The sequence below is a fragment of the Oncorhynchus kisutch genome, unplaced genomic scaffold (assembly GCF_002021735.2).
Source record: "Oncorhynchus kisutch isolate 150728-3 unplaced genomic scaffold, Okis_V2 Okis09a-Okis19a_hom, whole genome shotgun sequence".
NCBI lineage: Eukaryota > Metazoa > Chordata > Actinopteri > Salmoniformes > Salmonidae > Oncorhynchus > Oncorhynchus kisutch.
In genome coordinates, this window is record NW_022261985.1 from 2083750 (window position 1) to 2101580 (window position 17831).

Below are 17831 nucleotides of genomic sequence, written 5' to 3' on the forward strand. Positions count from 1 at the left end.
TACCTCAAAAAGTATATCAAGGTTCATTTCCCATGGAATAAACTGGCTGGTCAGTATCCAACATGAGAAATATTACCGTTGACGTCATATACACTTGATAGATCCCTTACGTCTTTTCACAAAACAAACCATCGTTTGCACTGATGGTGCAAGAAATGTCCAACTGTATTAAGCACATGTTACAGTGTTATTTTCATTGCAGTGCTTTACAGCTTGCTTAATTTATCTTCCAGACATGGACATTTTATAAATAATCTCTGATACACATAGCACATTAGCTAATAGGACTACAGCAGAAACATAATCCTGCAGCAACAGGAAATGGGAGTTATTATGTGGATTAGAATTAATTACCATTTTTGTAGCGGTTGATGCATTTTTCGTAACTTCAGAAGCCATTTTAAACCTCAAATGCAGTACAAGTTTTACATTTCTCCTGCAACAGGTTGATCAAATTAAGATTCTACATCTGTAGTTTGGCACCATCTTTATTCTGTTGTGAGTGTGACGCAAAGACAATAATACTAAATTACTTTGGTTACAGCATCGGTACAACTACATCACGAGCTTCAGTGAATTGTTCCTTTTGCTGAGCAAATCTGTAATGTACCTCAGCATGGAAAACCAACCAAACATACAGTCTAACAACTTAGAATTGTACAAGTATGCTGCATCCTTGCACATGAGGTTGGTGGCACCTTAATTGGGGAGGACAGGCTTGTGGTAATGGCTGGAGCGGAATTAGTGGAATGGTATTAAATACATCAAACACATCCATGTGTTTGATGCCATTTCATTTGCTCCGTTCCAGCCATTATAATGAGCCATCCTCCCCTCAGCAGCCTCCACTGCGTCCTAGTTCCCAATAAATGAAGAGGTGCACGACACATAGAGAGAGAAGCACAAGACACGTGCATTTAGAAATTGTAGCAGATCATTACAAGCAGAGAATAAAGGTGTTTTGCTCAACTCTAGGACAACATGATGCAATATATAGCACTGTCCTATACAATAAAAACACAGAACACTCAACAAAGTATAGCCAAGGTTGTCTATACGTATGCTTAACTTGGGCAGGAGCTGAGTACCGGAGCTGAGTACCGGCACCTTACATTTTTCTACTGGCTGTTCTTCTTCTAGAATATTAGCTGAGAAGTATTGTGGAGCTCCTGCACCTAAATAAAAACAGTAGCAGCATGTAAAATGAGTACCGGCACCTACTGTATTTCAGTCCAAGTCAAGCACTGCTGCCAATAGAGTAAAACACAATGTGGAAATACTACATACTACAGTAAAAAAATAACCCTTTTTAATACAATTGTACAGAAAAAAAACGTAACAATTGAACTGATGTAGCTAACATGTGCAAGAACACTTTGAAGAAATGAAGTGATTGATTCCCACTCAGTTGTGTATTTCATTTCCACTGGTATAAAAACCTAATCAATTCTCTTTCTCCTCAGGTGAAAAAAAGCTCACTTTTGTGTGATTGCACCAGGCAATATAAAAACTGTTCTATATTTTTGCGACAAAAGTACAGACTACTAGTTGACGATGATATACAAAGACATGGAACTTCCAGAGCCTGATAGTTTCTGCATCAGATGAGGCTGCATGTCAATCATCTAAAGTGGCTTCCTCTCCATCGTTACAGATCTAGTAATATTTAGTTAATTAACACAGGCTAGTTGAAAGCGATATGGAGAACGCCTACATGGAATTAGTTTTCACCGGTCCAGTTTTCTAAAGTCAGCAATGACATGGAAAAGAGACAAGGAAAGGAAGCCACTTTACACTACTTACATGAACCCTAAGATGCATGAAATGACTCAAGACAAGATCCCTGGAAAAGTCTTGGAAGTCATATAATGAATGAATGGCTATGAGACTGAAATCAACAAGAGTGATATCTGATCCAAGAGATAGTGACCCGGGATCATGTCAGTGATGGTGACCCTCATCCAATTCGTTCAGAGTTGAGCTGCCTCTTCTGCTGCCATCATTCAATGAAATGTTTCTGACAACAGAAGTTAGTTGTTGCAACATGGGTGATCATGTCCGTTTTCTGACCAATGCCACAAGTGGAATTATTTTCGGTAAGTCACACAGCATTGACGAGTCTGGGAGGCGTTTCCCAAAATCTTTGTAGCTAACATGGTACTTTATTTCTCTCCACAACTATAGACCCAGACCACTTGTAGAACAGAAAAGTGCTTAATTCAAATAATTTAGCTAATTTAGACAGGCAGACTAATTCTGATCTTTTTTTCACCAATCAGATCAGCTCTGAAAAGGATGTCAAAAGACCAATTAGTGTTCAAAAATATCAGAATTAGGCTGCCTGTCTAAACGCAGCTATAGATTTTTAAACATATTTTTATGAAACTGTAGCTACTGTGATTTGTTAAGAGAAATTCAGAGCCACCCCACTGGGTACAGACGTCAGTTCAACGTCTAGTTTTGATTTACATTTGGTTGAGTTGTTAACTAACGTGAATTCAACGTGAAATCAACAACAAATGTCACCATGTCATTGGATTTAGCTTAAAGGTTGGGTGACAAAAATATGAAATGCCCTTATGTTGATGACTTTTTTCAAATACAATCAGTTTTCCACATTGATTCAACATAATCGCATAGATTTTGGGGGGTTAAAATGATGTGGAAACAACGTTGATTCAACCAGTTTGTGCCCAGTGGGACTTAAGCCAAGAAGCTTTCATGAAACTCACCCATGACCTGATCAGTTCTCCTTTAGCCCTTCCCTTTAAATGAAACAGATCTGACCAATTAACTTGACTTGAGTCCTGTTTCATCTTGACTGTTGGGCAGTGACAAGGGAGCACCATAAGTGTAAGTATCCAGCACTTTTCTCTCACAGTCTGTAAAAAAAACCCAGAAAACCCCACAACCACACATGGTTGCTCTCAGAAGTCAGAGTCAGCATCCATAAGCTCCGCCTCCATCAGGTTGGTTCTAGAGTGGATCTGCCCCCACTCAGCCCTCCTTTGACCCCCCTGCGACCTCCCCACGTGGTCTGTCCTCCCAGACAGCCCTGCCATAGGCGCCACCTCCCCGGAGTAGTGGATCGCTCCATTGGGCTGCCAGAAGGAGAGGGGTGGTGGTTGGGGGCGGCAGCGAGGCCCCAGGCCGAGGTCCTCTGGCAGGTCGCTGAGGGAGAGGGGGTTGAGGTCAGGGTACCTGCTCCTCTGGCTAGAGGAGGCCCCCAGGGCTCCTCCGTACCTCTCCTGGTAGGGCAGGGGATGAGAGGGCCTAAACTCAGGGTAAGAGCCTGGAAGGACGTCCTCAGCCTCCTGGTGCTGCCTCAGATTGGCCACCAGGCTCCTGTGGCCGGGCAGCTTGGGTAGCCGGGGCACCGAGCTGGTGCCAAACTCTCGCTGACGGTAGCCCTGGTGTTCGGCCAGCTCCTCCAGAGGACGCGCCTCCTTCTTCCTCTTCTTCCTCTTCTTCTTCCTCTTCATCATCTCAGGGGAGATCTCCGCCTCCACCATCCACAGCTTGTTCCTCTCCTCTGGCGGTGGAACTGGGTGAAAGAGCAGGGTTAGATTCAGACTCATAGTGGTAACATGGTAGCAGGATTAAATCAGACTGGTGGCTGAACTGACAATTCTGCAGCCTGGTTATATAATACTGAATACTGCCATTGTGAGCGCAGCATTCGGTCTGGCTTAACCAGGCTAGTAACATAGGCCCTGTTTGAATCTGTACATGACTGGATAAGCGAAAGTAAAGGCCTTATCCCATTGCTTTAACCAATCCAACTGTCTACGATCTGTTATCGTTTCAAGAAAGAATGCAATGAACTCAAGGAAGAGTGCAGATGTCAGACAATGTCTCTAAGCAGGTGGCAGCTCTCACCAGGTGTCCCTGTAGGGGTGACAGAGATGTCCTGCGGTAGAATGGCGCCCCTCCTGGCCACCATCTTGGTCACATGCTGGGCCCAGGCTGAAGACATCTCGTTGGATGGCTCCCCGTTCAGGTCAAAGTTGATGCCAGCTACCAATGAGAAAGAAGACAAGACAGCTCAACCATTACTATCCATTATATAGTAGAAGATCTCAACCATTACTATCCATTATACAGTAGAAGATCTCAACCATTACTATCCATTATACAGTAGAAGATCTCAACCATTACTATCCATTATACAGTAGAGCTCAACCATTACTATCCATTATATAGTAGAAGATCTCAACCATTACTATCCATTATACAGTAGAAGATCTCAACCATTACTATCCATTATACAGTAGAGCTCAACCATTACTATCCATTATATAGTAGAAGAGCTCAACCATTACTATCCATTATACAGTAGAAGAGCTCAACCATTACTATCCATTATACAGTAGAAGATCTCAACCATTACTATCCATTATACAGTAGAGCTCAACCATTACTATCCATTATATAGTAGAAGAGCTCAACCATTACTATCCATTATATAGTAGAAGAGCTCAACCATTACTATCCATTATACAGTAGAGCTCAACCATTACTATCCATTATACAGTAGAGCTCAACCATTACTATCCATTATACAGTAGAGCTCAACCATTACTATCCATTATACAGTAGAGCTCAACCATTACTATCCATTATACAGTAGAATAGCTCAACCATTACTATCCATTATACAGTAGAAGAGCTCAACCATTACTATCCATTATATAGTAGAAGAGCTCAACCATTACTATCCATTATATAGTAGAAGAGCTCAACCATTACTATCCATTATATAGTAGAAGAGCTCAACCATTACTATCCATTATATAGTAGAAGAGCTCAACCATTACTATCCATTATATAGTAGAAGAGCTCAACCATTACTATCCATTATATAGTAGAAGAGCTCAACCATTACTATGCATTCAGCAAAAACCCCAAAGAGGTTATTTATATCGTAGAAGGCTCCCCCTGGAGTCCCCTGCAGTGTTCCAATAACTAACAGTTCATACAGTCCCTCCAACATAAGCAAGCATGCTGCCACAGCCGCCTCAGTGCTTACATTATCTGATGACTCAGTCATTCACTGCTAGTGTCAGACAGACTTCTCAATGACATTCACTACTAGTGTCAGACAGATTTCTCAATGACATTCACTACGAGTGTCAGACAGACTTCTCAATGACATTCACTGCTAGTGTCAGACATACTTCTCAATGAGATTCACTACTAGTGTCAGAGACTTCTCAATGACATTCACTGCTAGTGTCAGACAGACTTCTCAATGACATTCACTACTAGTGTCAGACAGACTTCTCAATGACATTCACTGCTAGTGTCAGACAGACTTGTCAATGACATTCACTGCTAGTGTCAGACAGACTTGTCAATGACATTCACTCTTAGTTGTAACATTGAAGCGTAGTGGAATCTCCATTAATATCAGCCAGGAGTTCCTCAATGATAAAAAAAATATGGCATTTCATCTGCATAAAGAGGCATCCAATTCAGCCTTTTGGACAGCTCCTTCTACGGGTCTTTGTGGACTTACCTACTGGCCCGTCATGAGAGACAGTCTGCATGCTGAAGGACAGCTCCTTCTACGGGTCTTTGTGGACTTACCTACTGGCCCGTCATGAGAGACAGTCTGCATGCTGAAGGACAGCTCCTTCTACGGGTCTTTGTGGACTTACCTACTGGCCCGTCATGAGAGACAGTCTGCATGCTGAAGGACAGCTCCTTCTACGGGTCTTTGGGGACTTACCTACTGGCCCGTCATGAGAGACAATCTGCATGCTGAAGGACAGCTCCTTCTACAGGTCTTTATGGACTTACCTACTGGCCCGTCATGAGAGACAGTCTGCATGCTGAAGGACAGCTCCTTCTATGGGTCTTTATGGACTTACCTACTGGCCCGTCATGAGAGACAGTCTGCATGCTGAAGGACAGCTCCTTCTACGGGTCTTTATGGACTTACCTACTGGCCCGTCATGGGAGACAGTCTGCATGCTGAAGGACAGCTCCTTCTACAGGTCTTTATGGACTTACCTACTGGCCCGTCATGAGAGACAGTCTGCATGCTGAAGGACAGCTCCTTCTACGGGTCTTTGTGGACTTACCTACTGGCCCGTCATGAGAGACAGTCTGCATGCTGAAGGACAGCTCCTTCTACGGGTCTTTGTGGACTTACCTACTGGCCCGTCATGAGAGACAGTGTGCATGCTGAAGGACAGCTCCTTCTACGGGTCTTTGGGGACTTACCTACTGGACCGTCCTGAGAGACAGTCTGCATGCTGAAGGACAGCTCCTTCTACGGGTCTTTGTGGACTTACCTACTGGCCCGTCATGAGAGACAGTGTGCATGCTGAAGGACAGCTCCTTCTACGGGTCTTTGGGGACTTACCTACTGGACCGTCCTGAGAGACAGTCTGCATGCTGAAGGACAGCTCCTTCTACGGGTCTTTGTGGACTTACCTACTGGCCCGTCATGAGAGACAGTGTGCATGCTGAAGGACAGCTCATTCTACGGGTCTTTGGGGACTTACCTACTGGCCCGTCATGAGAGACAGTCTGCATGCTGAAGGACAGCTCCTTCTACGGGTCTTTGTGGACTTACCTACTGGCCCGTCATGAGAGACAGTCTGCATGCTGAAGGACAGCTCCTTCTACGGGTCTTTGTGGACTTACCTACTGGCCCGTCATGAGAGACCGTGTGCATGCTGAAGGACAGCTCCTTCTACGGGTCTTTGGGGACTTACCTACTGGCCCGTCATGAGAGACAGTGTGCATGCTGAAGGACAGCTCATTCTACGGGTCTTTGGGGACTTACCTACTGGCCCGTCATGAGAGACAGTCTGCATGCTGAAGGACATCTCCTTCTACGGGTCTTTGTGGACTTACCTACTGGCCCGTCATGAGAGACAGTGTGCATGCTGAAGGACAGCTCCTTCTCCGGGTCTTTGGGGACTTACCTACTGGCCCGTCATGAGAGACAGTGTGCATGCTGAAGGACAGCTCCTTCTCCGGGTCTTTGTGGAGCTCCTTGCGCTTAGAGAAGGCCTTGGCTATCATCTTGCTCTTCTTTATCCTCTTGGGCTCATCGTCGCTACGGCCGATAACCCTATGACAGGAACAACAGGTAGATAAATCACAAGGTGACAGACAATGTTGACGTATCCCTTGACGTGCCAATCGTGGTAAATTGTGCAGACATTAAAGCTGAAATCCGTACTTGGTGAAACTACCACGTCCGTTTGAGATACTACAACAAACAAGTAGTTGCATCAAACAACAAACACTGTATTTTTCCACTCAGACATCATTGCTGGTTAGATAGAACAGCATAGTATGTACTGAAGAAAACAAAATGTCTGATGCTGGTTCTCCTCTCCTCCGTTTCATCAACAAAACAAAAATAATAACAAATGTGCTGGGGGGGCGAACAGTGGCGCTGTTTCACCTGATGCAGATTTAAGCTTTAATACACAGATGATGCTGTGTGAATATGCCTCAGAGAGATAATACAATGTGTAACTCCATACTTGGAATATTGTTGGTAAAGTTCATGTACTATTTTCTTGTAGCCTATTTTCTCACCTTTTATCTACAAGAAAAGCCTTTTTGCTACAAAGGGACTGCCGCCCAGTCTAGTTTTCTGTGTGTGTTCTAAAGGAAATGGCTGCTTACTTGCACCAGGTGCGTTTCCAGATGAGGATAGTGGCCTTGGTCCACACCCAGGTGCTCATGGCGATGCCCGTGCCGAACATAGAGAACAGATTAATCTTTTCCACCAGTAGACTGGGACGGTTCTTGATAGTACATTCTGGGATCGGCTTGTTGGTCTGATGAGCGATCGTCACATTGGCCTCGCACCTGTTCAAAGCCAGCGCAGCGTTCATCAATCAATCCTCAGAGATCTTTTTTACCAGGCAGTTGCTTTTGCTGTGGTAAAATACTCTACATACACACACCCACTGTAAAGCCATATAAATGAGGCATATTCACATACTGAACTGTTGACATTAACCAGTTGTTTACTTGTTCAGACAGGAAAGAGAAATGTACATTTCTGAGGTGAAATTCATACCAGTCCACTCAAAGTCAACAGAGTGGAGAAATAAGGCTGCATTCACAGCACAACAAACCGGTAGGGCTGTGGTTACCACCAGTCTCAACAGCATCATCTGCTGGGAATCTCCCACTACACCATACAACTGAGGGCATGTTCCAATACTCTTAAATCTCCCACTATCCCATACAACTGAGGGCATGTTCCAATACTCTTAAATCTCCCACTATCCCATACAACTGAGGGCATGTTCCAATACTCTTAAATCTCCCACTATCCCATACAACTGAGGGCATGTTCCAATACTCTTAAATCTCCCACTACACCATACAACTGAGGGCTTTTTGTAATACTCTTAAATCTCCCACTATCCCATACAACTGAGGGCATGTTCCAATACTCTTAAATCTCCCACTACACCATACAACTGAGGGCATGTTCCAATACTCTTAAATCTCCCACTACACCTTACAACTGAGGGCATGTTCCAATACTCTTAAATCTCCCACTATCCCATACAACTGAGGGCATGTTCCAATACTCTTAAATCTCCCACTACACCTTACAACTGAGGGCTTGTTCTAATACTCTTAAATCTCCCACTACATCATACAACTGGGGCCATGTTCCAATACTCTTAAATGTATATTTCCTTCCTCCCTTCCTTGAAGTAATCCCTCGTCTGTCATATTGGATTGATTTAGGGAAACTTTCCATTGCAAAGCTTTTACCAATTATGTCATGTCAAATATTGGTGATTATTCCCATGTTCTGAGAAAATATATATTGTTTTAGTATTCCAAAAGGGCCCAGAAGTCCTTGGGTCCTCAACACCTGTTTTGAAGTTGCAGTGTTGAATATAGTTTGGGGTTACTGTAGGCTACATGAGGAGAAAAGGAACTCACAACACATATTCTCTGAAGCTCTTCTCCCACTCAGCCTGGTTGAAGAAGTCATAGAAGTGGCAGCCAAACGTGATTAATACAAAGCCAAACGCCAGGAACCCAAATATACCTGATGAAGAGGAATTACACAAATGATTAGAGATATTTGAAATTCCAGAAACCTCAGGAGTCAGGACACAATATACTTTATATGAAGATAAAACCAAAGTGTTATATAACATATATCGTGCAACAGAATCTACAGTCAATCTATGATGAGGCAATTTAAGTGGCTTTATCAAAGGTTTATTCTAGCATGCTATTGTAGCATTTCCAGGGGGGGGGGCAGTGCTAGGTCTAACTAGGATCGCCTGACCCAAAGGCAGTGGATCTAACCACTGCTCCAAGAAAGCTAGCTCCCTTGTGGAAGTGGTTATCTGTCTTTTCAACACTAGCTAGGTTTGTTACACTGTTATGCCAGTGGTTTGACTCTGGATATCTGGTGATTTACAGCGAAGGGGTCATACCAAGTCTTAGCATTGTTTCGTTGATTTTGCTCGCTGCCTTCTCACTCAGAAGACCCGGGTGGTTACTCTTGATGGAGAACAACGTCATGACTCCTGCAGAAACAAACAGAGGAAATCACTTTGGGAACATCTATTTATTTGGTAGCGTTTAAATTCTGAAATATGAAAATGTCTCGTTTTTGGGGTTTGAGAGAACTCACCTCGTATGAGGAAATAGCCACCAATGACAAGCACAACTCCAATGGGAGCCAACACAAAGCCAGCACGGTAGTGGTAGTTCTTATAGCCCACGAAACAGATCCCACTGACAGAGTCTCCGTCCACCTGTGTCAAACAACAGAACAGAAACACATACATGTGTTTGAATGGCATAACGGCATAAAAGATCAATCATTTGGAAAACAAGAAATTCTGAGTCATTGTCTTTCCATCATGAAAAGGGAATAAAGTTGTCTCTAAACTGTAGACACGGTTTGGGATTACCCTATTGCAAAGTAACACTCAACTTAAAGCCTGCTGGTATAAAGCATTAAGATTCAGTTACAATGCATTGTGAGACTTGTCATAAGCATGTATAATGTGTTATTATCATAAGTATTATAAATCGCAAATCACAGTAATTACTATTTACAATGGCTAAAAGAAATGATAGGTGTTCCATACCTCAGCGGTGGCTAGAATAGCCACAGTGAGGATGAAGGGGACGGACCATGTGACCATGTGGAAGTATGAGGTCTTGCCCGACAAGGGCTGGTGGGTGGTGCCCAGGGCCTTGAAGGACGTGTGCCAGGCGTAGGTCAGCATGACAAACCAGATCACCCCAGACATCAGGGAGTAGTAGACGAGGCTGAAGATGATGACACACGACAGAGTCTCGGTGGACCTGGATGGAGAGAGGGAGAGAGAGAGCGAAGGAAGTTAATGACTCAATCATTTTTAAGAGTACACTGCCATTGCATTGGCTATATGTGTGTTATTAATTATCTGAAAATGTCAATCAATCAGCCAACCAATCAACCAATCAAGTTTGAGAAACAAAGCGAACTTGTGAAAACGAACCTCCTGACTCCTGTACTAGCTAAATACAAGACCTACGAACCTCACTGGAAGATTCAAGAAATACTCCTTCAAATTGTATTTTCACATCTTATCTCATAATACTCCCACTTTCTTTCAACCCCTTCAATGTGTGTGTGTGTGTGAACAGTTTATGTGTGTGTCTCAGGGGGTTGGGTCGTAGGCAAAAACCACAATTGATTGACAATAAAATGTTAAGTGTTCTCCTTCTTCACTTACGAGGGCTCCCCTAAACGCATGGTGTTGTCACTCTTACATACGATCTCTTTGCGAGCTCCATCCATGAACTGAGCCAGCCAGCCGATACTGCCCATGAAGAAACAGGTATTGATGTAGAAGAGGATGACGGCGGGGTAACGGTTTGAATTCTTCCAGTCCGCCAGAAAGGTGGCCTGTGAAAGGAGAGGGAAAGAGAGAGGGAGAGAGAGGGGGAAAGAGAGAGGGAGAGAGAGGGGGAAAGAGAGAGGGAAAGAGAGAGGGAGAGAGAGAGGGAGAGAGAGAGGGAAAGAGAGAGGGAGAGAGAGAGGGAAAGAGAGAGGAAAAGAGAGAGGGAAAGAGAGAGGGAGAGAAGAGATGAATATAAATGGAAAACACTTTTTTTCTGTCCTTAGAAAGGCCAACTCACCGAAACACATAGTTCTCCGCAAATTGCTAACAATATCAGATAATAAAAAGCATTGTTTTGACAACTTCTGTGAAAAGCAGTATGAACCCATTATCTGAACAAGAATGGTATGTGTGTTACAATACCAGTATCTTCATTCCATTTGTAATCTCAAATATAAAAGTTAAAAGTCAAGTCAAAAAAGGTTGTTGCTAACAGCTGCAAGTTACACTTGGAATTATGGGTAATGTTGTCCACAACACTGCTGTGTGAAGCTCACCAGAGTGAAAAAGGTGCAGAGCAGGGTGACGGTGCCGAACACAGCGATGTAGGCGTGCATGTCCGAGTGCTCCTCGTCGGTGAACAGGGGGTTGTTACACTGGATGCCGCAGCCCTCCACATCTTTGTACCAGCTGGCCTGAACATCTGTCTTCACCAGGGGGGCTTCGCAGTGTCCCGATGTGTTGAACTTCAGCTTCTGCACCTCGTTCTGTCTCACCGTGGACGGAAGGCACAGTGAGCTCATATTGGCACTCTGTTTGGTCGATTTTTCATATGAGGCGTGCGCCTCAATATTATATAGTATTTTATAAACTGGGTGGTTCGAGCTCTGAATGCTGATTGGCTGACAGCTGTTGTATATCAGACCGTATACCACGGGTACGTCAAAACATTTATTTGAACTGCTCTAATTATGTTGGGTAATCAGTTTATAATAACAATAAGGCACCTCAGGGGTAACAAAATGTGGAAAACGTCAAGAGGTCAGAATACTTTCTGAATGCACTGTATATAATATATTATAGTATTATAGAGTATAATATCGACAGCCATTTTAGACTGAAAAACAATGACACTAGCCTGTTGACTAGATGGGTGGCTCCATGGAGGGGCCACCCACTGGGCACAGACTACAATTCAACGTCTACTCCACGTTGGTTCAATGTAATTTCATTGAAATGACGAGGAAACAACGTTGATTCGACCAGTGTGTGCCCAGTGGGTTGACAGTGCTGAAGCCCCCTCAATAATTGGCCTAGCACCCCATCTGCACACATGCATAGTGAGAGCATCTACCATACCGTGCAGCCCATGGGGTACTTGTCCGTCTCCTCACACTTGAGGAAGTTGGGCCAGCCCCTCTCCTGGTCCACGATGCTGCAGGGGCGACGCGTAGCCTGGCACAGGTGCTGGCTGGGAAGCTCCACCTGCCCGTTGTCACACTTGGGCATGTAGACGGCACACAGCAGGGGCTGGATGACCGCCCAGCAGCGAGGGGCGTTCCTCAGACCTGAATGGGTGAGAAGGGAGGTGAGGGACAATAATGTAGCTTGGGTTGACTTCAGTAGACACCAAATGAATGAGAATGCTCCTAAACTGAGAGAAATTGGCAGGTAGGTACCACAAGAAACGCTCATTTGAGTTTTTCTGCAGTGAAACATTTTGCTACGGTGTGCCCTAATGAACACAAACCTGGTGCTCCAGCCTGTTTGTGCCTTATCAAACTCCTCTCTGGGTTTGTTCATTCATTGTCATGCCAACTATCTAAGTACGGTATGACATGACAACTATAATAGTGTTGGCTACAGCATATACAGAATGAGACCAGTCTGGATATAAATAATACATATTCATCACTTCAGTGTGGTGAGGATGATGATGGTGGTCACTGGGGTCAGGAGATAAATAGGATCTGGATGTTGATGATGGTCGTCACTAGGGTCAGGAGATAAATAGGACCTGGATGTTGAAGATGGTGGTCACTAGGGTCAGGAGATAAATAGGATCTGGATGTTGATGATGGTCGTCACTAGGGTCAGGAGATAAATAGGACCTGGATGTTGAAGATGGTGGTCACTAGGGTCAGGAGATAAATAGGATCTGGATGTTGATGATGGTGGTCACTAGGGTCAGGAGATAAATAGGACCTGGATGTTGATGATGGTGGTGACTAGGGTCAGGAGATAAATAGGATCTGGATGTTGATGATGGTGGTCACTAGGGTCAATAGATAAATAGGACCTGGATGTTGATGATGGTGGTCACTAGGGTCAGGAGATAAATAGGATCTGGATGTTGATGATGGTCGTCACTAGGGTCAGGAGATAAATAGGACCTGGATGTTGAAGATGGTGGTCACTAGGGTCAGGAGATAAATAGGATCTGGATGTTGATGATGGTCGTCACTAGGGTCAGGAGATAAATAGGACCTGGATGTTGAAGATGGTGGTCACTAGGGTCAGGAGATAAATAGGATCTGGATGTTGATGATGGTGGTCACTAGGGTCAGGAGATAAATAGGACCTGGATGTTGATGATGGTGGTGACTAGGGTCAGGAGATAAATAGGATCTGGATGTTGATGATGGTGGTCACTAGGGTCAATAGATAAATAGGACCTGGATGTTGATGATGGTGGTCACTAGGGTCAGGAGATAAATAGGATCTGGATGTTGATGATGGTCGTCACTAGGGTCAGGAGATAAATAGGACCTGGATGTTGAAGATGGTGGTCACTAGGGTCAGGAGATAAATAGGATCTGGATGTTGATGATGGTCTACACTAGGGTCAGGAGATAAATAGGACCTGGATGTTGAAGATGGTGGTCACTAGGGTCAGGAGATAAATAGGATCTGGATGTTGATGATGGTGGTCACTAGGGTCAGGAGATAAATAGGACCTGGATGTTGATGATGGTGGTGACTAGGGTCAGGAGATAAATAGGATCTGGATGTTGATGATGGTGGTCACTAGGGTCAATAGATAAATAGGACCTGGATGTTGATGATGGTGGTCACTAGGGTCAGGAGATAAATAGGTCCAGGATGTTGATGATGGTGGTCACTAGGGTCAGGAGATAAATAGGACCTGGATGTTGATGATGGTGGTCACTAGGGTCAGGAGATAAATAGGACCTGGATGTTGAAGATGGTGGTCACTAGGGTCAGGAGATAAATAGGATCTGGATGTTGATGATGGTGGTCACTAGGGTCAGGGGATAAATAGGACCTGGATGTTGATGATGGTGGTCACTAGGGTCAGGAGACAAATAGGTCCAGGATGTTGATGATGGTGGTCACTGGGGTCAGGTGATAAATAGGACCTGGATGTTGATGATGGTGGTCACTAGGGTCAGGAGATAAATAGGACCTGGATGTTGATGATGGTGGTCACTAGGGTCAGGAGATAAATAGGACCTGGATGTTGAAGATGGTGGTCACTAGGGTCAGGAGATAAATAGGATCTGGATGTTGATGATGGTGGTCACTAGGGTCAGGAGATAAATAGGACCTGGATGTTGATGATGGTGGTGACTAGGGTCAGGAGATAAATAGGATCTGGATGTTGATGATGGTGGTCACTAGGGTCAGGAGATAAATAGGACCTGGATGTTGATGATGGTGGTCACTAGGGTCAGGAGATAAATAGGTCCAGGATGTTGATGATGGTGGTCACTAGGGTCAGGAGATAAATAGGACCTGGATGTTGATGATGGTGGTCACTAGGGTCAGGAGATAAATAGGACCTGGATGTTGAAGATGGTGGTCACTAGGGTCAGGAGATAAATAGGATCTGGATGTTGATGATGGTGGTCACTAGGGTCAGGGGATAAATAGGACCTGGATGTTGATGATGGTGGTCACTAGGGTCAGGAGACAAATAGGTCCAGGATGTTGATGATGGTGGTCACTGGGGTCAGGCGATAAATAGGACCTGGATGTTGATGATGGTGGTCACTAGGGTCAGGAGATAAATAGGACCTGGATGTTGATGATGGTGGTCACTAGGGTCAGGAGATAAATAGGATCTGGATGTTGATGATGGTGGTCACTGGGGTCAGGAGATAAATAGGACCTGGATGTTGATGATGGTGGTCACTGGGGTCAGGAGATAAATAGGACCTGGATGTTGATGATGGTGGTCACTGGGGTCAGGAGATAAATAGGATCTGGATGTTGATGATGGTGGTCACTGGGGTCAGGAGATAAATAGGACCTGGATGTTGATGATGGTGGTCACTGGGGTCAGGAGATAAATAGGATCTGGATGTTGATGATGGTGGTCACTGGGGTCAGGAGATAAATAGGACCTGGATGTTGATGATGGTGGTCACTAGGGTCAGGAGATAAATAGGACCTGGATGTTGAAGATGGTGGTCACTAGGGTCAGGAGATAAATAGGACCTGGATGTTGACCCTGACTGGGATTGGTAGCTGGGGCCAGTGTCTATCAACTCAACACCTCAGCTGTTATGCCAATTGCTCCAAACCTCTTGATGAGGCAGCTAGCATTACAATATCATGCACTTGGAAGGTCACTAGTTGTGTGGTCTGTTGTTTTTCCCATGGTGGGGGTGGGGATGGGAACCACTCTACAGATCAGCTGAGGATTAGTGGAAGGAAATGCAGGTTGATGGATCACTAATGAGTGTTTATTAATGTGCAGGAATATCTAACACGTCAGAGAGAATCTTTTCTTTTCTTTATTTGCTCTTAACCCCCATTTCCTGCAAAAGTCCTATTCCCATGTATTTGGTCATTACAAAAACTATCCATTTGGAGGGGCCCTCAATATTTCATTGCCTAGTTAACAGGCTACACTATAACAATTAACCTACTGACCTCGCATGTGACTATAACCAAATCTACCTTAATGTTTAATAGCACGGTGTAATACATCTTATTACATGAAATATTATATAGTGCTACTGTTTTGACTTATAATAGAACATTCTGTTTATGTCAAATGGCAAGGTTAAGACTAAATAATCACAAGCGAAAGTTCAATGAATAATCACTAGTGAAAGTTCAACGTATAAAATACATAGATTTTATTTTACGTTTCCTTTTGCAAATGACGATATGAGCATCTAGATTGCATCTGATGCTAATAGAGGGAGTGGGGTCTGCACTTAATAACGCAACACAAATGTATAATACGTTTGTCAATTTATTTAATTTAAATTACAGTAAATGAACAACATGAACCCTTTGTACCTATGCTTATTAACCAAATACAGGCTTACCAGACCACATGGCCAACTTCTCAAATGCTTCGTCTTGGGTACTTGAGTCTTCAGCCAAGGCAAGAGACGTGTGCGTGTACGGTAGTGGGGACCCAAGACATGTATTATATTTAAGCACTTCACATGTTGTAGTTTTCTTGCAGAAATCATTGAAAATGGTTTCGTTTCTCTGTACCGTTACCGCATGAGTAACCAGAAAGGAGGCAGCCCAAACGCAAAGCATCCCCAACCCACCAACAATGGAACTCCATCCACGGGAAGACATCTTGGAGATTCAACGGTGCAACTTTGTTTCCAGGAAGAAAAAAAGTATACTTTGTATCCCAGTAATCTAAAAAGTAACCGTTAATAAAAATAGCACAAAGTGCTCTTGTTCATTTGATGCCGAATGTAACATTATGATACAATGAAACGAAACGTTTTCCCAGTTTTCACGCAGTCCCGAACTTTTTCATTTAGCATTTTGTCATATAATCCTTGATTTGTCACTGGAATTCCCTACACACAATCCGATCGCCACCAAAAAACGAAAAGATGCATGCATGATATTCAATTAAAATCAAGTGGAACTATTCCTTCCGCTGTTTTTGTTGGATATTAAAAAGAAATCAAAGTAACAGATTCACCCTCCCCCACAACTTGCCGTGAAAAGTCTGGAACTGTAACATGATCTCTAGTCTACGCGCTCCAACCCCCTCGCGCTCCCACTTTCCCCTCTTTTGCGGAAAAAAAATTATTTTCATTTCATCTATGTAGACCTATCCCAAAAAGGGCCGTTTTGGGGGATTTCTATAGAATTCTGCGTTGTGTCTGATGGAGTTCGGTCTTTGTTTCTCTCGCTTGCAGTCGTGTCTGCTATTTTGTTCTGCCTCTGGTATGCACATGGTGGGGGAGAGCCAAAGTAACAAAACCCTCTCATCCCATCCCCCTCTCCATGGGTAAAACTATGCCTTATAGGAATACCAAAACAATCTCTCTCCTGCAGTAAGAAAGCCATCTGTGTACCTTTATATCGTATGCTTATTTGTTTAACCGTCCGTTCATTTAGAGCCTTTATTTCTGACACAACACATTCGTCAAATCAATCACAATCAAATGTTATTGTCACCTGCTTCGTAAACAACAGGTGTAGACAGTGAAACGCTTACTTATGGGCCCTTACCAACACTGCAGAATACAATAAATAAATAAAACTAATAATAATAATAATATTTAAAAAAAAATAGTAACACAAGGAATACATACATAATGAGAAATGATAGCTTGGCTATATAACTGGAGTACCTGGAAGACACTCACTTTGTTCATTTCCAAAAACAAGTCTTTGAAAGATCTCCAAAGACCCATATTTTCCTCCACGACTTACATCTGACCGTACCTCCTACATTTGCACTTGTTGCATTAAGAATGAATAGATTTCCAATCACAGACTGATCAGTTATGCTGGTGTGAACAAGCATTTCAGTAGTCTCTTCGATAGTACTTCAAATCTGTGATTAAACTAAAGCCTCACTTTGCCATACAATTGAAATCTTAGTGATTATGCGAGCACGGTAGGCTATATTTCGTTGTCAGCCCACTCCAAAGACTGTTCATTCACCACCACAAAAATGGTAACTGCAAGTTTATCCGCCAGTGGCATGCCAGTAGCCACTCAGGGAAAGTTTGTTGTCGTGGA

The 17831-nt window shown here is 43.7% G+C and overlaps 1 protein-coding gene across 1 annotated transcript; it reads right to left on the reverse strand.

The window, feature by feature from the left end:
* Positions 1–470: 470 nt before the first annotated feature.
* smo (smoothened, frizzled class receptor) lies at positions 471–17312 on the reverse strand. Its single transcript, XM_031815454.1, has 12 exons — positions 16154–17312; positions 12210–12418; positions 11408–11617; positions 10743–10915; positions 10110–10329; positions 9647–9770; positions 9447–9539; positions 8941–9049; positions 7654–7839; positions 6939–7087; positions 3880–4017; positions 471–3544 (listed from the first exon to the last, which is right to left on the reverse strand). The coding sequence occupies exons 1-12, from the start codon at positions 16416–16418 to the stop codon at positions 2928–2930; spliced, it is 2493 nt and encodes an 830-aa protein (XP_031671314.1). The 5' UTR covers positions 16419–17312; the 3' UTR covers positions 471–2927.
* Positions 17313–17831: the final 519 nt, after the last annotated feature.